Source organism: Cherax quadricarinatus, chromosome 74 (assembly GCF_038502225.1).
Source record: "Cherax quadricarinatus isolate ZL_2023a chromosome 74, ASM3850222v1, whole genome shotgun sequence".
Taxonomy (NCBI): domain Eukaryota; kingdom Metazoa; phylum Arthropoda; class Malacostraca; order Decapoda; family Parastacidae; genus Cherax; species Cherax quadricarinatus.
This window is the reverse complement of record NC_091365.1, coordinates 15,667,955-15,694,530: the sequence shown is the minus strand read 5'-3', so window position 1 is coordinate 15,694,530 and position 26,576 is coordinate 15,667,955. Positions and strand designations below refer to the sequence as shown.

At 46.3% G+C, this 26,576-nt stretch overlaps 1 protein-coding gene across 3 annotated transcripts in view; it reads left to right on the top strand.

Moving 5' to 3' along the window:
• The window catches only part of LOC128700223 (maltase 2), a gene marked incomplete at its 3' end in the record, with an annotated part of 226,798 nt that overhangs the window by 132,656 nt on the left and 67,566 nt on the right, over positions 1-26,576 (top strand). For all 3 annotated transcript variants that reach the window (XM_070100802.1, XM_070100803.1, XM_070100801.1), the window contains 1 exon segment: positions 25,654-25,779. In XM_070100802.1, coding sequence (XP_069956903.1) covers positions 25,654-25,779 — 126 coding nt within the window.

Sequence of the window (26,576 nt, the reverse complement as noted above, 5' to 3'; positions counted from 1 at the left end):
GGATGATCGCAGTAGTAACTGCTGGATGATCGCAGTAGTAACTGCTTGGATGATCGCAGTGGTAACTGCTGGATGATCGCAGTGGTAACTGCTTGGATGATCGCAGTAGTAACTGCTGGATGATCGCAGTAGTAACTGCTTGGATGATCGCAGTGGTAACTGCTTGGATGATCGCAGTAGTAACTGCTGGATGATCGCAGTAGTAACTGCTTGGATGATCGCAGTAGTAACTGCTGGATGATCGCAGTGGTAACTGCTTGGATGATCGCAGTAGTAACTGCTGGATGATCGCAGTAGTAACTGCTGGATGATCGCAGTGGTAACTGCTTGGATGATCGCAGTAGTAACTGCTGGATGATCGCAGTAGTAACTGCTTGGATGATCGCAGTAGTAACTGCTGGATGATCGCAGTAGTAACTGCTTGGATGATCGCAGTAGTAACTGCTGGATGATCGCAGTAGTAACTGCTTGGATGATCGCAGTAGTAACTGCTGGATGATCGCAGTGGTAACTGCTTGGATGATCGCAGTAGTAACTGCTGGATGATCGCAGTAGTAACTGCTGGATGATCGCAGTGGTAACTGCTTGGATGATCGCAGTAGTAACTGCTGGATGATCGCAGTAGTAACTGCTGGATGATCGTAGTAGTAACTGCTGGATGATCGCAGTAGTAACTGCTGGATGATCGCAGTAGTAACTGCTGGATGATCGCAGTGGTAACTGCTTGGATGATCGCAGTAGTAACTGCTGGATGATCGCAGTAGTAACTGCTGGATGATCGCAGTAGTAACTGCTGGATGATCGCAGTAGTAACTGCTGGATGATCGCAGTAGTAACTGCTTGGATGATCGCAGTAGTAACTGCTGGATGATCGCAGTAGTAACTGCTTGGATGATCGCAGTAGTAACTGCTTGGATGATCGCAGTAGTAACTGCTTGGATGATCGCAGTAGTAACTGCTGGATGATCGCAGTAGTAACTGCTGGATGATCGCAGTAGTAACTGCTGGATGATCGCAGTAGTAACTGCTGGATGATCGCAGTAGTAACTGCTTGGATGATCGCAGTGGTAACTGCTTGGATGATCGCAGTAGTAACTGCTGGATGATCGCAGTAGTAACTGCTGGATGATCGTAGTAGTAACTGCTGGATGATCGCAGTAGTAACTGCTGGATGATCGCAGTAGTAACTGCTGGATGATCGCAGTGGTAACTGCTTGGATGATCGCAGTAGTAACTGCTGGATGATCGCAGTAGTAACTGCTGGATGATCGCAGTAGTAACTGCTGGATGATCGCAGTAGTAACTGCTGGATGATCGCAGTAGTAACTGCTTGGATGATCGCAGTAGTAACTGCTGGATGATCGCAGTAGTAACTGCTTGGATGATCGCAGTAGTAACTGCTTGGATGATCGCAGTAGTAACTGCTGGATGATCGCAGTGGTAACTGCTTGGATGATCGCAGTAGTAACTGCTGGATGATCGCAGTAGTAACTGCTGGATGATCGCAGTGGTAACTGCTTGGATGATCGCAGTAGTAACTGCTGGATGATCGCAGTAGTAACTGCTTGGATGATCGCAGTAGTAACTGCTGGATGATCGCAGTAGTAACTGCTGGATAATCGCAGTAGTAACTGCTTGGATGATCGCAGTAGTAACTGCTGGATGATCACAGTAGTAACTGCTTGGATGATGGCAGTAGTAACTGCTGGATGATCACAGTAGTAACTGCTGGATGATCACAGTAGTAACTGCTGGATGATCGCAGTAGTAACTGCTTGGATGATCGCAGTGGTAACTGCTTGGATGATCGCAGTGGTAACTGCTGGATGATCGCAGTAGTAACTGCTGGATGATCACAGTAGTAACTGCTGGATGATCGCAGTAGTAACTGCTTGGATGATCGCAGTAGTAACTGCTGGATGATCGCAGTAGTAACTGCTTGGATGATCGCAGTAGTAACTGCTGGATGATCACAGTAGTAACTGCTGGATGATCGCAGTAGTAACTGCTGGATGATCGCAGTAGTAACTGCTTGGATGATCGCAGTAGTAACTGCTTGGATGATCGCAGTGGTAACTGCTTGGATGATCGCAGTGGTAACTGCTTGGATGATCGCAGTAGTAACTGCTGGATGATCGCAGTAGTAACTGCTTGGATGATCGCAGTGGTAACTGCTTGGATGATCGCAGTAGTAACTGCTGGATGATCGCAGTAGTAACTGCTGGATGATCGTAGTAGTAACTGCTGGATGATCGCAGTAGTAACTGCTTGGATGATCGTAGTAGTAACTGCTGGATGATCGCAGTAGTAACTGCTGGATGATCGCAGTAGTAACTGCTGGATGATCGCAGTAGTAACTGCTTGGATGATCGTAGTAGTAACTGCTGGATGATCGCAGTAGTAACTGCTGGATGATCGCAGTAGTAACTGCTGGATGATCGCAGTAGTAACTGCTTGGATGATCGCAGTGGTAACTGCTGGATGATCGCAGTGGTAACTGCTTGGATGATCGCAGTAGTAACTGCTTGGATGATCGCAGTAGTAACTGCTGGATGATCGCAGTAGTAACTGCTTGGATGATCACAGTAGTAACTGCTGGATGATCGCAGTAGTAACTGCTGGATGATCGCAGTAGTAACTGCTTGGATGATCGCAGTGGTAACTGCTGGATGATCGCAGTGGTAACTGCTTGGATGATCGCAGTAGTAACTGCTGGATGATCGCAGTAGTAACTGCTTGGATGATCGCAGTAGTAACTGCTGGATGATCGCAGTAGTAACTGCTTGGATGATCACAGTAGTAACTGCTGGATGATCGCAGTAGTAACTGCTGGATGATCGCAGTAGTAACTGCTTGGATGATCGCAGTGGTAACTGCTGGATGATCGCAGTGGTAACTGCTTGGATGATCGCAGTAGTAACTGCTTGGATGATCGCAGTAGTAACTGCTGGATGATCGCAGTAGTAACTGCTTGGATGATCGCAGTAGTAACTGCTGGATGATCGCAGTAGTAACTGCTTGGATGATCACAGTAGTAACTGCTGGATGATCGCAGTAGTAACTGCTGGATGATCGCAGTAGTAACTGCTTGGATGATCACAGTAGTAACTGCTGGATGATCACAGTAGTAACTGCTGGATGATCACAGTAGTAACTGCTGGATGATCACAGTAGTAACTGCTGGATGATCACAGTAGTAACTGCTGGATGATCACAGTAGTAACTGCTGGATGATCACAGTAGTAACTGCTGGATGATCACAGTAGTAACTGCTGGATGATCACAGTAGTAACTGCTGGATGATCGCAGTAGTAACTGCTTGGATGATCACAGTAGTAACTGCTGGATGATCGCAGTAGTAACTGCTTGGATGATCACAGTAGTAACTGCTGGATGATCACAGTAGTAACTGCTGGATGATCACAGTAGTAACTGCTGGATGATCGCAGTAGTAACTGCTGGATGATCACAGTAGTAACTGCTGGATGATCGCAGTAGTAACTGCTGGATGATCGCAGTAGTAACTGCTGGATGATCGCAGTAGTAACTGCTGGATGATCGCAGTAGTAACTGCTGGATGATCGCAGTAGTAACTGCTTGGATGATCGTAGTAGTAACTGCTTGGATGATCGCAGTAGTAACTGCTTGGATGATCGCAGTAGTAACTGCTTGGATGATCGCAGTAGTAACTGCTGGATGATCACAGTAGTAACTGCTGGATGATCACAGTAGTAACTGCTGGATGATCACAGTAGTAACTGCTGGATGATCACAGTAGTAACTGCTGGATGATCACAGTAGTAACTGCTGGATGATCGCAGTAGTAACTGCTGGATGATCGCAGTAGTAACTGCTTGGATGATCGTAGTAGTAACTGCTTGGATGATCGCAGTAGTAACTGCTGGATGATCGCAGTAGTAACTGCTTGGATGATCGCAGTAGTAACTGCTTGGATGATCGCAGTAGTAACTGCTGGATGATCGCAGTAGTAACTGCTGGATGATCGCAGTAGTAACTGCTGGATGATCGCAGTAGTAACTGCTGGATGATCGCAGTGGTAACTGCTGGATGATCGCAGTAGTAACTGCTTGGATGATCGCAGTAGTAACTGCTTGGATGATCGCAGTAGTAACTGCTTGGATGATCGTAGTAGTAACTGCTTGGATGATCGCAGTAGTAACTGCTTGGATGATCGCAGTAGTAACTGCTGGATGATCGCAGTAGTAACTGCTTGGATGATCGTAGTAGTAACTGCTTGGATGATCGCAGTAGTAACTGCTTGGATGATCGTAGTAGTAACTGCTTGGATGATCGCAGTAGTAACTGCTTGGATGATCGCAGTAGTAACTGCTGGATGATCGCAGTAGTAACTGCTGGATGATCGCAGTAGTAACTGCTTGGATGATCGCAGTAGTAACTGCTTGGATGATCGTAGTAGTAACTGCTTGGATGATCGCAGTAGTAACTGCTTGGATGATCGCAGTAGTAACTGCTGGATGATCGCAGTAGTAACTGCTGGATGATCGCAGTAGTAACTGCTTGGATGATCGCAGTAGTAACTGCTTGGATGATCGTAGTAGTAACTGCTTGGATGATCGCAGTAGTAACTGCTTGGATGATCGCAGTAGTAACTGCTGGATGATCGCAGTAGTAACTGCTGGATGATCGTAGTAGTAACTGCTTGGATGATCGCAGTAGTAACTGCTTGGATGATCGCAGTAGTAACTGCTGGATGATCGCAGTAGTAACTGCTGGATGATCACAGTAGTAACTGCTGGATGATCGCAGTAGTAACTGCTGGATGATCGCAGTAGTAACTGCTTGGATGATCACAGTAGTAACTGCTGGATGATCGCAGTAGTAACTGCTGGATGATCGCAGTAGTAACTGCTGGATGATCGCAGTAGTAACTGCTGGATGATCGCAGTAGTAACTGCTTCCATTGCTGCCGCAGTAAGATCAAAAATAGTTATAGTAATAACCATTATTTTTAAAGGAGTGGACCGGTGAGCCAGCGGAAGGTCTCCGTCAGCTGACTAAAAACTCCAGTGGCGGGTCATCATATAACTAAGACCCGCGTCAGGAAGCACTTGTCCTGCTTCCTGACAAACCTTATCTAACCTAACTGCTTGGATGACCTTCCTAGTAACTGCTTGGATAACCTTCCTAGTAACTGCTTGGATGACCTTCCTAGTAACTGCTTGGATGAGCTTCCTAGTAACTGCTTGGATGAACTTCCTAGTAACTGCTTGGATGACCTTCCTAGTGTCTGCTTGGATGAACTTCCTAGTAACTGCTTGGATGACCTTCCTAGTGTCTGCTTGGATGACCTTCCTAGTAACTGCTTGGATGACCTTCCTAGTGTCTGCTTGGATGAACTTCCTAGTAACTGCTTGGATGACCTTCCTAGTGTCTGCTTGGATGAACTTCCTAGTAACTGCTTGGATGACCTTCCTAGTGTCTGCTTGGATGAACTTCCTAGTAACTGCTTGGATGACCTTCCTAGTGTCTGCTTGGATGACCTTCCTAGTAACTGCTTGGATGACCTTCCTAGTAACTGCTTGGATGACCTTCCCAGTGTCTGCTTGGATGACCTTCCTAGTAACTGCTTGGATGACCTTCCTAGTAACTGCTTGGATGACCTTCCTAGTGTCTGCTTGGATGACCTTCCTAGTGTCTGCTTGGATGACCTTCCTAGTAACTGCTTGGATGACCTTCCTAGTGTCTGCTTGGATGACCTTCCTAGTGTCTGCTTGGATGACCTTCCTAGTAACTGCTTGGATGACCTTCCTAGTGTCTGCTTGGATGACCTTCCTAGTAACTGCTTGGATGGCCTTCCTAGTGTCTGCTTGGATGACCTTCCTAGTAACTACTTGGATGACCTTCCTAGTGTCTGCTTGGATGAACTTCCTAGTGTCTGCTTGGATGAACTTCCTAGTGTCTGCTTGAATGACCTTCCTAGTAACTGCTTGGATGACCTTCCTAGTGCCTGCTTGGATGACCTTCCAAGTGTCTGCTTGGATGACCTTCCTAGTAACTGCTTGGATGATCTTCTTAATGTCTGCTTGGATGACCTTCCTAGTGTCTGCTTGGATGACCTTCATAGCGTCTGCTTGGATGACCTTCCTAGTGTCTGCTTGGATGACCTTCCTAGTGTCTGCTTGGATGACCTTCCTAGTGTCTGCTTGGATAACCTTTCTAATAACTGCTTGGATGACCTTCCTAGTGTCTGCTTGGATGACCTTCCTAGTGTCTGCTTGAATAACCTTTCTAATAACTGCTTGGATGACCTTCCTAGTGTCTGCTTGAATAACCTTTCTAATAACTGCTTGGATGACCTTCCTAGTGTCTGCTTGGATGACCTTCCTAGTGTCTGCTTGGATGACCTACCTAGTGTCTGCTTGGATAACCTTTCTAATAACTGGATGACCTTCCTAGTGTCTGCTTGGATAACCTTCCTAGTGTCTGCTTGGATGACCTTCCTAGTGCCTGCTTGGATAACCTTCCTAATGTCTGCTTGGATGACCTTCCTAGTGTCTGCTTGGATGACCTTCCTAGTGTCTGCTTGGATGACCTTCCTAATGTCTACTTGGATGACCTTTCAAATAACTGCTTGGATGACCTTCCTAGTGTCTGCTTGGATGACCTTCCTAGTGTTTGCTTGGATAACCTTCCTAGTGTCTGCTTGGATGACCTTCCTAGTGTCTGCTTGGATGACCTTCCTAGTGTCTGCTTGGATAACCTTCCTAGTGTCTGCTTGGATAACCTTCCTAGTGTCTGCTTGGATAACCTTCCTAGTGTCTGCTTGGATAACGTTTCTAATAACTGCTTGGATGACCTTCCTAGTGTCTGCTTGGATGACCTTCCTAGTAACTGCTTGGATAACCTTCCTAGTGTCTGCTTGGATGACCTTCCTAGTGTCTGCTTGGATAACCATCCTAGTGTCTGCTTGGATGACCTTCCTAGTGCCTGCTTGGATGACCTTCCTAGTGTCTGCTTGGATGACCTTCCTAGTGTCTGCTTGGATGACCTTCCTGGTGTCTGCTTGGATGACCTTCCTAGTGTCTCCTTGGATGACCTTCCTAGTGTCTGCTTGGATGACCTACCTAGTGTCTGCTTGGATGACATACCTAGTGTCGGCTTGAATGACCTTTCTAATAACTGCTTGGATGACCTTCCTAGTGTCTGCTTGGATAACCTTTCTAATAACTGCTTGCATGACCTTCCTAGTGGCTGCTTCGATGACCTTCCTAGTGTCTGCTTGGATAACCTTTCTAATAACTGCTTGGATGACCTTCCTAGTGTCTGTTTGGATGACCTTCCTAGTAACTGCTTGGATGACCTTCCTAGTGTCTGCTTGGATAACCTTCCTAGTGTCTGCTTGGATGACCTTCCTAGTGTCTGCTTGGATGACCTTCCTAGTGTCTGCTTGGATGACCTTGCTAGTGTCTGCTTGGATGACCTTCCTAGTGTCTGTTTGGATGACCTTCCTAGTGTCTGCTTGGATGACCTTTCTAGTGTCTGCTTGGATGACCTTCCTAGTGTCTGCTTGGATGACCTTCCTAGTGTCTGCTTGGATGACCTTTCTAATAACTGCTTGGATGACCTTCCTAGTGTCTGCTTGGATGACCTTCCTAGTGTCTGTTTGGATGACCTTTCTAGTGTCTGCTTGGATGACCTTCCTAGTGTCTGCTTGGATGACCTTCCTAGTGTCTGCTTGGATGACCTTTCTAATAACTGCTTGGATGACCTTCCTAGTGTCTGCTTGGATGACCTTCCTAGTGTCTGCTTGGATGACCTTCCTGGTGTCTGCTTGAATAACCTTTCTAATAACTGCTTGGATGACCTTCCTAGTGTCTGCTTGGATGACCTTCCTAGTGTCTGCTTGGATGACCTTCCTAGTGTCTGCTTGGATGACCTTCTTAGTGTCTGCTTGGATGACTTTCCTAGTGTCTGCTTGGATGACCTTCCTAGTGTCTGCTTGGATAACCTTTCTAATAACTGCTTGGATGACCTTCCTAGTGTCTGCTTGAATAACCTTCCTAGTGTCTGCTTTGATTACCTTCCTAGTGCCTGCTTGGATGACCTTCCTAGTGTCTGCTTGGATAACCTTCCTAGTGTCTGCTTGGATGACCTTCCTAGTGTCTGCTTGGATGACCTTCCTAGTGTCTGCTTGGATGACCTTTCAAATAACTGCTTGGATGACCTTCCTAGTGTCTGCTTGGATGACCTTCCTAGTGTTTGCTTGGATAACCTTCCTAGTGTCTGCTTGGATGACCTTCCTAGTGTCTGCTTGGATGACCTTCCTAGTGTCTGCTTGGATAACCTTCCTAGTGTCTGCTTGGATAACCTTCCTAGTGTCTGCTTGGATAACCTTCCTAGTGTCTGCTTGGATAACGTTTCTAATAACTGCTTGGATGACCTTCCTAGTGTCTGCTTGGTTGACCTTCCTAGTGTCTGCTTGGATGACCTTCCTAGTGTCTGCTTGGATGACCTTCCTAGTGTCTGCTTGGATGACCTTCCTAGTGTCTGCTTGGATGACCTTCCTAGTGTCTGCTTGGATGACCTTCCTAGTGTCAGCTTGGATGACCTTCCTAGTGTCTGCTTGGATGACCTTCCTAGTAACTGCTTGGATGATCTTCCTAGTGTCAGCTTGGATGACCTTCCTAGTGTCAGCTTGGATGACCTTCCTAGTGTCAGCTTGGATAACCTTCCTAGTGTCTGCTTGGATGACCTTCCTAGTGTCTGCTTGGATAACCTTCCTAGTGTCTGCTTGGATAACCTTTCTAATAACTGCTTGGATGACCTTCCTAGTGTCTGCTTGGTTGACCTTCCTAGTGTCAGCTTGGATGGCCTTCCTAGTGTCTGCTTGGATGACCTTCCTAGTAACTGCTTGGATGACCTTCCTAGTGTCTGCATGGATAACCTTCCTAGTGTCTGCTTGGATGACCTTCCTAGTGCCTGCTTGGATGACCTTCCTAGTGTCTGCTTGGATGACCTTCCTAGTGTCTGCTTGGATGACCTTCCTGGTGTCTGCTTGGATGACCTTCCTAGTGTCTCCTTGGATGACCTTCCTAGTGTCTGCTTGGATGACCTACCTAGTGTCTGCTTGGATGACCTTTCTAATAACTGCTTGGATGACCTTCCTAGTGTCTGCTTGGATAACCTTTCTAATAACTGCTTGCATGACCTTCCTAGTGTCTGCTTGGATGACCTTCCTAGTGTCTGCTTGGATAACCTTTCTAATAACTGCTTGGATGACCTACCTAGTGTCTGCTTGGATGACCTTTCTAATAACTGCTTGGATGACCTTCCTAGTGTCTGCTTGGATAACCTTTCTAATAACTGCTTGCATGACCTTCCTAGTGTCTGCTTGGATGACCTTCCTAGTGTCTGCTTGGATAACCTTTCTAATAACTGCTTGGATGACCTTCCTAGTGTCTGCTTGGATGACCTTCCTAGTAACTGCTTGGATGACCTTCCTAGTGTCTGCTTGGATAACCTTCCTAGTGTCTGCTTGGATGACCTTCATAGTGTCTGCTTGGATGACCTTTTTAGTGTCTGCTTGGATGACCTTGCTAGTGTCTGCTTGGATGACCTTCCTAGTGTCTGTTTGGATGACCTTCCTAGTGTCTGCTTGGATGACCTTTCTAGTGTCTGCTTGGATGACCTTCCTAGTGTCTGCTTGGATGGCCTTCCTAGTGTCTGCTTGGATGACCTTTCTAATAACTGCTTGGATGATCTTCCTAGTGTCTGCTTGGATGACCTTCCTAGTGTCTACTTGGATAACCTTTCTAATATCTGTTTGGATGACCTTCCTAGTGTCTGCTTGGATGACCTTCCTAGTGTCTGCTTGGATGACCTTCCTAGTGTCTGCTTGGATGACCTTCCTAGTGTCTGCTTCGATGACGTTCCTAGTAACTGCTTGGATGACCTTCCTAGTGTCTGCTTGGATAACTTTTCTAATAACTCCTTGGATGACCTTCCTGGTGTCTGCTTGGATGATCTTCCTAGTGTCTGCTTGGATAACCTTTCTAATAACTGCTTGGATGACCTTCCTAGTGTCTGCTTGGATGACCTTCCTAGTAACTGCTTGGATGACCTTCCTAGTGTTTGCTTGGATGACCTTCCTAGTGTCTGCTTGGATGACCTTCCTAGTGTCTGCTTGGATGACCTTCCTAGTGTCTGCTTGGATGACCTTCCTAGTAACTGCTTGGATGACCTTCCTAGTGTCTGCTTGGATGACCTTCCTAGTGTCAGCTTGGATGACCTTCCTAGCGTCTGCTTTGATGACCTTCCTAGTGTCTGCTTGGATAACCTTCCTAGTGTCTGCTTGGATAACCTTCCTAGTGTCTGCTTGGATTACCTTACTAGTTACTGCTTGGATGACCTTCCTAGTGTCTGCTTGGTTGATCTTCCTAGTTTCTGCTTGGATGACCTTCCTAGTGTCTGCTTGGATGACCTTCCTAGTGTCTGCTTGGATGACCTTCCTAGTTTCTGCTTGGATGACCTTCCTAGTGTCTGCTTGGATAACCTTCCTAGTGTCTGCTTGGATTACCTTCCTAGTGTCTTCTTGGATGACCTTCCTAGTGTCTGCTTGGATGACCTTCCTAGTAACTGCTTGGATGACCTTCCTAGTGCCTTCTTGGATGACCTTCCTAGTGTCTGCTTGGATTACCTTCCTAGTGTCTGCTTGGATGACCTTCCTAGTGTCTGCTTGGATAACCTTTCTAATAACTGCTTGCATGACCTTCCTAGTGTCTGCTTGGATGACCTTCCTAGTGTCTGCTTGGATGACATACCTAGTGTCGGCTTGAATGACCTTTCTAATAACTGCTTGGATGACCTTCCTAGTGTCTGCTTGGATAACCTTTCTAATAACTGCTTGCATGACCTTCCTAGTGGCTGCTTCGATGACCTTCCTAGTGTCTGCTTGGATGACCTTCCTAGTGTCTGCTTGGATGACCTTCCTGGTGTCTGCTTGGATGACCTTCCTAGTGTCTCCTTGGATGACCTTCCTAGTGTCTGCTTGGATGACCTACCTAGTGTCTGCTTGGATGACCTTTCTAATAACTGCTTGGATGACCTTCCTAGTGTCTGCTTGGATAACCTTTCTAATAACTGCTTGCATGACCTTCCTAGTGTCTGCTTGGATGACCTTCCTAGTGTCTGCTTGGATGACATACCTAGTGTCGGCTTGAATGACCTTTCTAATATCTGCTTGGATGACCTTCCTAGTGTCTGCTTGGATAACCTTTCTAATAACTGCTTGCATGACCTTCCTAGTGGCTGCTTCGATGACCTTCCTAGTGTCTGCTTGGATAACCTTTCTAATAACTGCTTGGATGACCTTCCTAGTGTCTGTTTGGATGACCTTCCTAGTAACTGCTTGGATGACCTTCCTAGTGTCTGCTTGGATAACCTTCCTAGTGTCTGCTTGGATGACCTTCCTAGTGTCTGCTTGGATGACCTTTTTAGTGTCTGCTTGGATGACCTTGCTAGTGTCTGCTTGGATGACCTTCCTAGTGTCTGTTTGGATGACCTTCATAGTGTCTGCTTGGATGACCTTTTTAGTGTCTGCTTGGATGACCTTGCTAGTGTCTGCTTGGATGACCTTCCTAGTGTCTGTTTGGATGACCTTCCTAGTGTCTGCTTGGATGACCTTTCTAGTGTCTGCTTGGATGACCTTCCTAGTGTCTGCTTGGATATCCTTCCTAGTGTCTGCTTGGATGACCTTTCTAATAACTGCTTGGATGATCTTCCTAGTGTCTGCTTGGATGACCTTCCTAGTGTCTGCTTGGATAACCTTTCTAATATCTGTTTGGATGACCTTCCTAGTGTCTGCTTGGATGACCTTCCTAGTGTCTGCTTGGATGACCTTCCTAGTGTCTGCTTGGATGACCTTCCTAGTGTCTGCTTCGATGACGTTCCTAGTAACTGCTTGGATGACCTTCCTAGTGTCTGCTTGGATAACTTTTCTAATAACTCCTTGGATGACCTTCCTGGTGTCTGCTTGGATGATCTTCCTAGTGTCTGCTTGGATAACCTTTCTAATAACTGCTTGGATGACCTTCCTAGTGTCTGCTTGGATGACCTTCCTAGTAACTGCTTGGATGACCTTCCTAGTGTTTGCTTGGATGACCTTCCTAGTGTCTGCTTGGATGACCTTCCTAGTGTCTGCTTGGATGACCTTCCTAGTGTCTGCTTGGATGACCTTCCTAGTAACTGCTTGGATGACCTTCCTAGTGTCTGCTTGGATGACCTTCCTAGTGTCAGCTTGGATGACCTTCCTAGCGTCTGCTTTGATGACCTTCCTAGTGTCTGCTTGGATAACCTTCCTAGTGTCTGCTTGGATAACCTTCCTAGTGTCTGCTTGGATAACCTTTCTAATAACTGCTTGGATGACCTTCCTAGTGTCTGCTTGGTTGATCTTCCTAGTGTCAGCTTGGATGACCTTCCTAGTGTCTGCTTGGATGACCTTCCTAGTGTCTGCTTGGATGACCTTCCTAGTAACTGCTTGGATGACCTTCCTAGTGTCTGCTTGGATAACCTTCCTAGTGTCTGCTTGGATTACCTTCCTAGTGTCTTCTTGGATGACCTTCCTAGTGTCTGCTTGGATGACCTTCCTAGTAACTGCTTGGATGACCTTCCTAGTGCCTTCTTGGATGACCTTCCTAGTGTCTGCTTGGATTACCTTCCTAGTGTCTGCTTGGATGACCTTCCTGGTGTCTGCTAGGATGACCTTCCTAGTGTCTGCTTGGATGACCTTCCTAGTGTCTGCTTCGATGACGTTCCTAGTAACTGCTTGGATGACCTTCCTAGTGTCTGCTTGGATAACCTTCCTAGTGTCTGCTTGGATTACCTTCCTAGTGTCTGCTTGGATGACCTTCCTGGTGTCTGCTAGGATGACCTTCCTAGTGTCTGCTTGGATGACCTTCCTAGTGTCTGCTTCGATGACGTTCCTAGTAACTGCTTGGATGACCTTCCTAGTGTCTGCTTGGATAACCTTCCTAGTGTCTGCTTGGATTACCTTCCTAGTGTCTTCTTGGATGACCTTCCTAGTGTCTGCTTGGATGACCTTCCTAGTAACTGCTTGGATGACCTTCCTAGTGCCTTCTTGGATGACCTTCCTAGTGTCTGCTTGGATTACCTTCCTAGTGTCTGCTTGGATGACCTTCCTGGTGTCTGCTAGGATGACCTTCCTAGTGTCTGCTTGGATGACCTTCCTAGTGTCTGCTTCGATGACGTTCCTAGTAACTGCTTGGATGACCTTCCTAGTGTCTGCTTGGATAACTTTTCTAATAACTCCTTGGATGACCTTCCTGGTGTCTGCTTGGATGATCTTCCTAGTGTCTGCTTGGATAACCTTTCTAATAACTGCTTGGATGACCTTCCTAGTGTCTGCTTGGATGACCTTCCTAGTAACTGCTTGGATGACCTTCCTAGTGTTTGCTTGGATGACCTTCCTAGTGTCTGCTTGGATGACCTTCCTAGTGTCTGCTTGGATGACCTTCCTAGTGTCTGCTTGGATGACCTTCCTAGTAACTGCTTGGATGACCTTCCTAGTGTCTGCTTGGATGACCTTCCTAGTGTCAGCTTGGATGACCTTCCTAGCGTCTGCTTTGATGACCTTCCTAGTGTCTGCTTGGATAACCTTCCTAGTGTCTGCTTGGATAACCTTCCTAGTGTCTGCTTGGATAACCTTTCTAATAACTGCTTGGATGACCTTCCTAGTGTCTGCTTGGTTGATCTTCCTAGTGTCAGCTTGGATGACCTTCCTAGTGTCTGCTTGGATGACCTTCCTAGTGTCTGCTTGGATGACCTTCCTAGTAACTGCTTGGATGACCTTCCTAGTGTCTGCTTGGATAACCTTCCTAGTGTCTGCTTGGATTACCTTCCTAGTGTCTTCTTGGATGACCTTCCTAGTGTCTGCTTGGATGACCTTCCTAGTAACTGCTTGGATGACCTTCCTAGTGCCTTCTTGGATGACCTTCCTAGTGTCTGCTTGGATTACCTTCCTAGTGTCTGCTTGGATGACCTTCCTAGTGTCTGCTTGGATAACCTTTCTAATAACTGCTTGCATGACCTTCCTAGTGTCTGCTTGGATGACCTTCCTAGTGTCTGCTTGGATGACATACCTAGTGTCGGCTTGAATGACCTTTCTAATAACTGCTTGGATGACCTTCCTAGTGTCTGCTTGGATAACCTTTCTAATAACTGCTTGCATGACCTTCCTAGTGGCTGCTTCGATGACCTTCCTAGTGTCTGCTTGGATGACCTTCCTAGTGTCTGCTTGGATGACCTTCCTGGTGTCTGCTTGGATGACCTTCCTAGTGTCTCCTTGGATGACCTTCCTAGTGTCTGCTTGGATGACCTACCTAGTGTCTGCTTGGATGACCTTTCTAATAACTGCTTGGATGACCTTCCTAGTGTCTGCTTGGATAACCTTTCTAATAACTGCTTGCATGACCTTCCTAGTGTCTGCTTGGATGACCTTCCTAGTGTCTGCTTGGATGACATACCTAGTGTCGGCTTGAATGACCTTTCTAATATCTGCTTGGATGACCTTCCTAGTGTCTGCTTGGATAACCTTTCTAATAACTGCTTGCATGACCTTCCTAGTGGCTGCTTCGATGACCTTCCTAGTGTCTGCTTGGATAACCTTTCTAATAACTGCTTGGATGACCTTCCTAGTGTCTGTTTGGATGACCTTCCTAGTAACTGCTTGGATGACCTTCCTAGTGTCTGCTTGGATAACCTTCCTAGTGTCTGCTTGGATGACCTTCCTAGTGTCTGCTTGGATGACCTTTTTATTGTCTGCTTGGATGACCTTGCTAGTGTCTGCTTGGATGACCTTCCTAGTGTCTGTTTGGATGACCTTCCTAGTGTCTGCTTGGATGACCTTTCTAGTGTCTGCTTGGATGACCTTCCTAGTGTCTGCTTGGATGACCTTCCTAGTGTCTGCTTGGATGACCTTTCTAATAACTGCTTGGATGACCTTCCTAGTGTCTGCTTGGATGACCTTCCTAGTGTCTGTTTGGATGACCTTTCTAGTGTCTGCTTGGATGACCTTCCTAGTGTCTGCTTGGATGACCTTCCTAGTGTCTGCTTGGATGACCTTTCTAATAACTGCTTGGATGACCTTCCTAGTGTCTGCTTGGATGACCTTCCTAGTGTCTGCTTGGATGACCTTCCTGGTGTCTGCTTGAATAACCTTTCTAATAACTGCTTGGATGACCTTCCTAGTGTCTGCTTGGATGACCTTCCTAGTGTCTGCTTGGATGACCTTCCTAGTGTCTGCTTGGATGACCTTCTTAGTGTCTGCTTGGATGACTTTCCTAGTGTCTGCTTGGATGACCTTCCTAGTGTCTGCTTGGATAACCTTTCTAATAACTGCTTGGATGACCTTCCTAGTGTCTGCTTGAATAACCTTCCTAGTGTCTGCTTTGATTACCTTCCTAGTGCCTGCTTGGATGACCTTCCTAGTGTATGCTTGGATAACCTTCCTAGTGTCTGCTTGGATGACCTTCCTAGTGTCTGCTTGGATGACCTTCCTAGTGTCTGCTTGGATGACCTTTCAAATAACTGCTTGGATGACCTTCCTAGTGTCTGCTTGGATGACCTTCCTAGTGTTTGCTTGGATAACCTTCCTAGTGTCTGCTTGGATGACCTTCCTAGTGTCTGCTTGGATGACCTTCCTAGTGTCTGCTTGGATAACCTTCCTAGTGTCTGCTTGGATAACCTTCCTAGTGTCTGCTTGGATAACCTTCCTAGTGTCTGCTTGGATAACGTTTCTAATAACTGCTTGGATGACCTTCCTAGTGTCTGCTTGGTTGACCTTCCTAGTGTCTGCTTGGATGACCTTCCTAGTGTCTGCTTGGATGACCTTCCTAGTGTCTGCTTGGATGACCTTCCTAGTGTCTGCTTGGATGATCTTCCTAGTGTCTGCTTGGATGACCTTCCTAGTGTCAGCTTGGATGACCTTCCTAGTGTCTGCTTGGATGACCTTCCTAGTAACTGCTTGGATGACCTTCCTAGTGTCAGCTTGGATGACCTTCCTAGTGTCAGCTTGGATGACCTTCCTAGTGTCAGCTTGGATAACCTTCCTAGTGTCTGCTTGGATGACCTTCCTAGTGTCTGCTTGGATAACCTTCCTAGTGTCTGCTTGGATAACCTTTCTAATAACTGCTTGGATGACCTTCCTAGTGTCTGCTTGGTTGACCTTCCTAGTGTCAGCTTGGATGGCCTTCCTAGTGTCTGCTTGGATGACCTTCCTAGTAACTGCTTGGATGACCTTCCTAGTGTCTGCATGGATAACCTTCCTAGTGTCTGCTTGGATGACCTTCCTAGTGCCTGCTTGGATGACCTTCCTAGTGTCTGCTTGGATGACCTTCCTAGTGTCTGCTTGGATGACCTTCCTGGTGTCTGCTTGGATGACCTTCCTAGTGTCTCCTTGGATGACCTTCCTAGTGTCTGCTTGGATGACCTACCTAGTGTCTGCTTGGATGACCTTTCTAATAACTGCTTGGATGACCTTCCTAGTGTCTGCTTGGATAACCTTTCTAATAACTGCTTGCATGACCTTCCTAGTGTCTGCTTGGATGACCTTCCTAGTGTCTGCTTGGATAACCTTTCTAATAACTGCTTGGATGACCTACCTAGTGTCTGCTTGGATGACCTTTCTAATAACTGCTTGGATGACCTTCCTAATGTCTGCTTGGATAACCTTTCTAATAACTGCTTGCATGACCTTCCTAGTGTCTGCTTGGATGACCTTCCTAGTGTCTGCTTGGATAACCTTTCTAATAACTGCTTGGATGACCTTCCTAGTGTCTGCTTGGATGACCTTCCTAGTAACTGCTTGGATGACCTTCCTAGTGTCTGCTTGGATAACCTTCCTAGTGTCTGCTTGGATGACCTTCATAGTGTCTGCTTGGATGACCTTTTTAGTGTCTGCTTGGATGACCTTGCTAGTGTCTGCTTGGATGACCTTCCTAGTGTCTGTTTGGATGACCTTCCTAGTGTCTGCTTGGATGACCTTTCTAGTGTCTGCTTGGATGACCTTCCTAGTGTCTGCTTGGATATCCTTCCTAGTGTCTGCTTGGATGACCTTTCTAATAACTGCTTGGATGATCTTCCTAGTGTCTGCTTGGATGACCTTCCTAGTGTCTGCTTGGATAACCTTTCTAATATCTGTTTGGATGACCTTCCTAGTGTCTGCTTGGATGACCTTCCTAGTGTCTGCTTGGATGACCTTCCTAGTGTCTGCTTGGATGACCTTCCTAGTGTCTGCTTCGATGACGTTCCTAGTAACTGCTTGGATGACCTTCCTAGTGTCTGCTTGGATAACTTTTCTAATAACTCCTTGGATGACCTTCCTGGTGTCTGCTTGGATGATCTTCCTAGTGTCTGCTTGGATAACCTTTCTAATAACTGCTTGGATGACCTTCCTAGTGTCTGCTTGGATGACCTTCCTAGTAACTGCTTGGATGACCTTCCTAGTGTTTGCTTGGATGACCTTCCTAGTGTCTGCTTGGATGACCTTCCTAGTGTCTGCTTGGATGACCTTCCTAGTGTCTGCTTGGATGACCTTCCTAGTAACTGCTTGGATGACCTTCCTAGTGTCTGCTTGGATGACCTTCCTAGTGTCAGCTTGGATGACCTTCCTAGCGTCTGCTTTGATGACCTTCCTAGTGTCTGCTTGGATAACCTTCCTAGTGTCTGCTTGGATAACCTTCCTAGTGTCTGCTTGGATAACCTTTCTAATAACTGCTTGGATGACCTTCCTAGTGTCTGCTTGGTTGATCTTCCTAGTGTCAGCTTGGATGACCTTCCTAGTGTCTGCTTGGATGACCTTCCTAGTGTCTGCTTGGATGACCTTCCTAGTAACTGCTTGGATGACCTTCCTAGTGTCTGCTTGGATAACCTTCCTAGTGTCTGCTTGGATTACCTTCCTAGTGTCTTCTTGGATGACCTTCCTAGTGTCTGCTTGGATGACCTTCCTAGTAACTGCTTGGATGACCTTCCTAGTGCCTTCTTGGATGACCTTCCTAGTGTCTGCTTGGATTACCTTCCTAGTGTCTGCTTGGATGACCTTCCTGGTGTCTGCTAGGATGACCTTCCTAGTGTCTGCTTGGATGACCTTCCTAGTGTCTGCTTCGATGACGTTCCTAGTAACTGCTTGGATGACCTTCCTAGTGTCTGCTTGGATAACTTTTCTAATAACTCCTTGGATGACCTTCCTGGTGTCTGCTTGGATGATCTTCCTAGTGTCTGCTTGGATAACCTTTCTAATAACTGCTTGGATGACCTTCCTAGTGTCTGCTTGGATGACCTTCCTAGTAACTGCTTGGATGACCTTCCTAGTGTTTGCTTGGATGACCTTCCTAGTGTCTGCTTGGATGACCTTCCTAGTGTCTGCTTGGATGACCTTCCTAGTGTCTGCTTGGATGACCTTCCTAGTAACTGCTTGGATGACCTTCCTAGTGTCTGCTTGGATGACCTTCCTAGTGTCAGCTTGGATGACCTTCCTAGCGTCTGCTTTGATGACCTTCCTAGTGTCTGCTTGGATAACCTTCCTAGTGTCTGCTTGGATAACCTTCCTAGTGTCTGCTTGGATAACCTTTCTAATAACTGCTTGGATGACCTTCCTAGTGTCTGCTTGGTTGATCTTCCTAGTGTCAGCTTGGATGACCTTCCTAGTGTCTGCTTGGATGACCTTCCTAGTGTCTGCTTGGATGACCTTCCTAGTAACTGCTTGGATGACCTTCCTAGTGTCTGCTTGGATAACCTTCCTAGTGTCTGCTTGGATTACCTTCCTAGTGTCTGCTTGGATGACCTTCCTAGTGTCTGCTTGGATGACCTTCCTAGTAACTGCTTGGATGACCTTCCTAGTGCCTTCTTGGATGACCTTCCTAGTGTCTGCTTGGATTACCTTCCTAGTGTCTGCTTGGATGACCTTCCTGGTGTCTGCTTGGATGACCTTCCTAGTGTCTGCTTGGATCACCTTCCTAGTGTCTGCTTGGATGACCTTCCTAGTGTCTGCTTGGATGACCTTCCTAGTGTCTGCTTGGATGACCTTCCTAGTGTCTGCTTGGATGACCTTCCTAGTGTCTGCTTGGATGACCTTCCTAGTGTCTGCTTGGATGACCTTCCTAGTGTCTGCTTGGATAACCTTTCTAATAACTGCTTGGATGACCTTCCTAGTGTCTGCTTGGATAACCTTTCTAATAACTGCTTGGATGACCTTCCTAGTGTCTGCTTGGATGACCTTCCTAGTAACTGCTTGGATGACCTTCCTAGTGTCTGCTTGAATAACCTTCCTAGTGTCTGCTTGGATGACCTTCCTAGTGTCTGCTTGGATGACCTTCCTAGTGTCTTCTTGGGTGACCTTCCTAGTGTCTGGATGACCTTCCTAGTGTCTGCTTGGATGACCTTCCTAGTGTCTGCTTGGGTGACCTTCCTAGTGTCTGCTTGGATGACCTTCCTAGTGTCTGCTTGGATGACCTTTCTAATAACTGCTTGGATGACCTTCCTAGTGTCTGCTTGGATGACCTTCCTAGTGTCTGCTTGGATAACCTTTCTAATATCTGTTTGGATGACCTTCCTAGTATCTGCTTGGATGACCTTGCTAGTGTCTGCTTGGATGACCTTCCTAGTGTCTTCTTGGATGACCTTCCTAGTGTCTGCTTGGATGACCTTCCTAGTAACTGCTTGGATGACCTTCCTAGTGTCTGCTTGGATAACCTTTCTAATAACTGCTTGGATGACCTTCCTGGTGTCTGCTTGGATGATCTTCCTAGTGTCTGCTTGGATAACCTTTCTAATAACTGCTTGGATGACCTTCCTAGTGTCTGCTTGGATGACCTTCCTAGTAACTGCTTGGATGACCTTCCTAGTGTCTGCTTGGATGACCTTCCTAGTGTCTGCTTGGATGACCTTCCTAGTGTCTGCGTGGATGATCTTCCTAGTGTCTGCTTGGATGACCTTCCTAGTGTCTGCTTGGATGACCTTCTTAGTGTCTGCTTGGATGACCTTCCTAGTAACTGCTTGGATGACCTTCCTAGTGTCTGCTTGGATGACCTTCCTAGTGTCTGCTTGGATGACCTTCCTAGTGTCTGCTTGGATGACCTTCCTAGTGTCTGCTTGGATGACCTTCCTAGTGTCTGCTTGGATGACCTTCCTAGTGTCTGCTTGGATGACCTTCCTAGTGTCTGCTTGGATGACCTTCCTAGTAACTGCTTGGATGACCTTCCTAGTGTCTGCTTGGATGACCTTTCTAGTGTCTGCTTGGATGACCTTCCTAGTGTCAGCTTGGATGACCTTCCTAGTGTCTGCTTGGATGATCTTCCTAGTGTCTGCTTGGATGACCTTCCTAGTGTCAGCTTGGATGACCTTCCTAGTGTCTGCTTGGATGACCTTCCTAGTAACTGCTTGGATGACCTTCCTAGTGTCAGCTTGGATGACCTTCCTAGTGTCAGCTTGGATGACCTTCCTAGTGTCAGCTTGGATGACCTTCCTAGTGTCTGCTTGGATGACCTTCCTAGTGTCTGCTTGGATGACGTTCCTAGTGTCAGCTTGGATGACCTTCCTAGTGTCAGCTTGGATGACCTTCCTAGTGTCTGCTTGGATGACCTTCCTAGTGTCAGCTTGGATGACCTTCCTAGTGTCTGCTTGGATGACCTTCCTAGTGTCTGCTTGGATGACTGCTTCAGTACTGTTTGGATGGAGTGGGAATTTGTAAATTTCCTTATGTTAAAATATTCAAGTTAGTTTAATATGTTTATTATGCACCCCATACCCATCCTGTGGGCGGTAGTCAAAAGATTACAGAGGTACATAATTGGTCCAGGGACTGGACTCCAAAGTTTTGATAGCTGAGCAAGTTACAGAGGCAATGAACTCACAATTTACAAAGGTAATGAACTCACAATTTACAAAGGTAATGAACTCACAATTTACAAAGGTAATGAACTCCAGGTAAGTCTGGTCACAATCATGACAAGTTACAAAGGTATTTACAGATTACAGAGGTACGTAATGGGTCCAGGGACTGGGCCCCCAAAGTTTTGATAGCTGAACTAGGTACAAAGGTAATGAGCTCACAAGTTACAAAGGTAATGAATTCTGTAGAATGGTTACTTACGTTTATACTTTGGCTACAATCATGAACAAATTATAGAGTAATGAGCAATTCACACTTCCACACCCGGTCACAACTGTAATGAGTTATTGGTGCAAATATTGATTGTTGAGTCACACACACCACACACACACACACACACACACACACACACACACACACACACACACACACACACACACACACACACACACACACACACACACACACACACTTTAGTTTAATATCTTTATGCACCCCATACCTATCCTGTGGGCGGTAGTCAAAAGATTACAAAGGTACATAATGGGTCCAGTGACTGGACCCCAAAGTTATGATAGCTGAACTAGTTACAAAGGTAATGAACTCCAGGTAGATCTGGTCACTAATCATGGCAAGTTACAGAGGTAATGAATCAGCTTCACTCCTATACATGGTTACAGTCATGAACAAATTACAAAGTAATGAACCACTGATACGTCCACACCTGGTCACAATTGTAATGAGTTATAAATACAAATATTAAGTGGATCATACACCCACACTAGCGCGCGCGCGCACATACACGAGGGCGCACGCACGGACATGTGCACACGAGCGTACAAATATATGCATACACACAAGGACGCACACCCACACACACACACACCAACACCCACACACACACACCCTCACACACACCCACACACACACCCTCACACACACCCACACACACATACACACACACACACACACCCACACACCCACACACGCACACACACACCCACACACGCCAGGGGCCAGGAGCTAGGACTCGACCCCTGCAACCACAAATAGGTGAGTACACGCACACACACACACACACACACACACGCACACACACACACCCTCACACACACCCGCACACACACCCTCACACACACCCACACACACGCACGCACACACACACACACACACACACACACACACACACACACACACACACACACACACACACACACACACACACACACACACACACACACACACACACACACCCTCACACACACCCACACACACACACACACACACACACACACACACACACACACACACACACACACACACACACACACACACACACACACATGCACACATGTGGTAATGCTTTATTTACAGCTAGCAAAGTCAGGGTATTTCTCCAGAATGGTCTGCAATATACCACTGTGGATAAAATACTTAGCCATTTCTTGAACACTTCTGAGTGAGTTGTTTCTAAATTCATTAATTTTATCACACTCCAGTACATAATGACGCAGGGTGTGACAATAGTCCATCTGGCAAAGTTTACATTTCGTTTGGTCTACATTTGGTGGTGGTGATTTAACCTGCCAAAGATACTTGTAACCCAGCCGGAGCCGGGCAGTAGTGACATCCAAGAGTCTGCTTATCTTGTTGGATGCACCATAGACATGTGGCTCCTCCTGCATGATGGAATGATGATAGATGGACTGACTTGTGTCAATCTCCCTAAGTCTTAAGTCAATAAAGTTCATTTGAAGTTCTTTTCGTATTATTGTTCTCAAACTGCTAACTGACAACCCAAGCTTGTAATCTACCCCCTCTTTGAAAGCATACAGCTTAGCCAATTTATCAGTTCTATCATGCATCTGAAGACCAATGTGAGATGGAATCCACAGCATGTGCACTCTGACTCCACTGTCCACAATCTTACCATATCTATGTCTGGCTTCTGACAAAAGCATGCCACTATTTATACTTAATGAGTTAAGAGCATTTATGGATGACAGAGAATCAGTTACAATTAAAGTGTCAACCTTAGATACATGGACACATTTGAGTGCAAGGAGTATGGCAAACAGTTCTGTTTGAAGGGTAGAGGCCCAGTTATTGATGCGTGCTCCAATTTCTTTATGAGAGCCATCACTCTGTGTGACAACAGCAGCACTACCAGCTGCACCAGTGGACTGGTGAACAGAACCATCGACGTAAATAATTTGTGAAAGATTGTTCTGTGTGACTAAGTTATCAATACAGCTTAAGGCATCATGTTTGGCTTCAAGACGAAGCTTTGGTTGTGATTTAAGAAGAGTTTTGGGGGGAAATGGAGGAATGGTAGTTTGGAATGGGGTAATATCCCATGGAGCAGGGAAATGTCTCTGTTGTCCAACTTGATATAGATCATGTAGCTGGTTCATGCGGAGGTCGGTTCCAGTTTTTTCGATCCATCTGGAAGGATGTTCACCAGTGTTGAGGAAAGTTTGGAGGGCTTCTGTGCAGGGGTTTGAATGGGCTAGCCTAAGCATATTGACCCCAATAAGGATATTTCTTTCAGTAACACGATCTCTAATGCTTGAAATATTAAGTTCTTTCCGCATATTTAAAATTTTGGCAGTACGAGGGCATCCTAGGATGATCCTCATTGCTTCGTTTTGCAGTTTTTCCAGCCCTCCAAGCTTCCAGTCAGACACGAGTGCAAGTAGTGGCGCTGCATAATCAAATATTCAAGAGAGTGTAATAACTCTCTCCCCTTGGCTAGAGTGGGTACATGACCCCTGGGTCATCGTGAGGGTTACCTCCCTCTCTGCCCGGGAAGGAAGGAGGTTTAATCAGAGGCGTCGGTAGAGTTGGTGCCACCCAGGGCGGAATTCTGGTGTCCCCCGGGGCAGCATCTTTGGTGTCACCCCCATGAAATTCAAGGGCGGGGGGATGGGGTGGTAAACTCCAGTTACGTCACTACTGCATGACCAGTCAGTGACTAATGTTTAACAATGAGAACGTTTAAGGGCCATAAACCGAACAGGAGAATACTTCTCAACTTTATTAATGATAAAATTTATAATCGTAGTAATATTGAGGAAACATAAACTCAAATACCACTTTGAGTACAGCAACAGATCCTACATTTATTCATCTTCAACAGTGCAAAAACAAAAAAAAAAAAATGAAAAATAAAGAAAAACATTGCAATATCAGAGAAACACTAGTTCCTACTTGACCTTGAGTAAAGGTAACATCTCACTGTATATGATCTTACATTTCCATGCCTTCAATTATGTAAAATCATCTATCACATCATCAAAATCAATGATTTTCCCTATATAGGCTTATTTGTACTTTGTTAATATATAATATGTTATATAGAAACGAAGAATTCTTCTCTTATATTGGTGCAGCAATTTTTTTGTGCATCAGTGTCACCTTTAGAGGCTCTACGGTGTCACCCCTAATTGGTGTCACCCGAGGCGGCCCCCCCTTACGACGCCTCTGGGGTTAATGACACTTTCCTGCTATGCTTATGTGCTGTCTGCTGCACCTTCGATAGCTCACCTGTTTTAATATGAAATAAGACCTATTTGTCACTAAAGTCTCAGAACTTTAAAGAGTTTTATGAATGTCGTGGTGACTGACGCCTCGACATCTTTATTGTCTTTATTGACAGTAGTTGGCAACATGCCCCAGGGTATCACTGGCGTTTAGGTTGGGCTGTCTCCTTGAACACCTGGGACGTCATTCCTCGATTGTGTGCCGTTCACTACACACCAGCAGTGTGTCGTCGGTGACCCCAGCACCAGAGAGCCGCATAGTCACCAGCGCCTCTAATTTGATATGTGCTCCATATGGTTATACAGTGACGAGCGTGAGAGTACCAAGACTCATTTACGTGTTGTTAGTGGACCTTGTTGACATAAGCTGGCAGCCACACTCTTGGAAGAGCACTTGATTTTGTTTTGATTTAATGACGTTCGACTACTGCCTGGTGTCATCAAGGACATCAGACTGGTAAGTATCAGGTGTACTCGTTCAGACATCCACACTTGGAGGGAGTATGCATCATTTCTGTGATAGTGTCTGTGGAGAGGCTGACAGACTCTAGGTGATTAAGGTGACTAATTATCAGAATCAGTCAACTATACACAAACAAAATTCTCCACAGTTGGCCGCAGTAGCAACTACTTGGATGATCTCGGCAGTAACTTCCTGGATGATCTCGACAGTCACTGCCTGGATGATCTCGGCAGTCACTGCTTGGATGATCTCGTCAGTCACTGCCTGGATGATCTCGGCAGTCACTGCCTGGATGATCTCGGCAGTCACTGCCTGGATGATATCGGCAGTCACTGCCTGGATGATCTCGGCAGTCACTGCCTGGATGATCTCGGCAGTCACTGCCTGGATGATCTCGGCAGTCACTGCCTGGATGATCTCGCCAGTCACTGCCTGGATGATCTCGGCAGTCACTGCCTGGATGATCTCGGCAGTCACTGCCTGGATGATCTCGGCAGTCACTGCCTGGATAAATATAGCTAAGCAGATTGCATATGTCCATCGTGATCTTTTAGTGTTCTTCCCAAGGATTCTACCCACAACAGTCTAAGAGCTGGGTTCCTACTTAGTGATAGGTTATCAGGGTCACCCAGTATTAGGAGGCTTCCTCACATGTTTCGTTTAGTAAAGAATTGAACCCCAGTTCTTCAGTTGTGAGCTGGACGTACCACCACTCAGCTATGAGATATGATGAGCACAGTAGTAACTGGATGGTGATCTTCCAGTTGAGTGTGTTCCGAGGGTCAGCATGGGAGTGGAGCGAGGAACGTCAGCAGTTTTACTACCACCAGTTCCTGGCTGAACAACCCGACCTTAACTATCGCAACTCCATCGTTAGGGAAGAAATGAAGGTGAGTGTTGATAATCTGCACTAATGTAACCACCAGCTCCATGGTAAGATAAGATAAGATTTCGTTCGAATTTTTAACCCCGGAGGGTTAGCCACCCAGGATAACCCAAGAAAGTCAGTGCGTCATCGAGGACTGTCTAACTTATTTCCATTGGGGTCCTTAATCTTGTCCCCCAGGATGCGACCCACACCAGTCGACTAACACCCAGGTACCTATTTGCTGCTAGGTGAACAGGACAACAGGTGTAAGGAAACGTGTCGAAATGTTTCCACCCGCCGGGAATCGAACCCGGGCCCTCAGTGTGTGAAGCGGGAGCTTTAGCCACCAGGCCACCGGGCCTGGTGGCCTGGTGGCCACCAGGTCATGGTTGATACAACCCTTGTTGCAGAACTCCACACCTGCTGGTCAACTGCCTCAGTACTTGATGAGACAAATCCTAAATCAGCTTTCTCCCTCAAGTGCAAAATCATTAGGTCATTTATACTCGAGTTATGTTACAGCGTCGGTGGGAGATTTTACGCAGTTCACTTTAAAGCTTGAACCTGTTATTCTACTCTATATCAATCCTAAACCCTGTCCTGTTTAAGGCATACTACCGCTTCCAATTATACTCCCTATGTACGTGTCTACTGCTAATTGAACACGGGCAGCGGTTTAAAGGAGGTAGATTATGGTATTGAATATGGTATTGTGTATATGGACTTCAGTAAGGCTTTCGATAGCTCCACATCGTATGCTATTGATGAAACTTAAGGCACACGGAATAGGAGAATTTTTTTCCTGGGTAGAGGTATGGT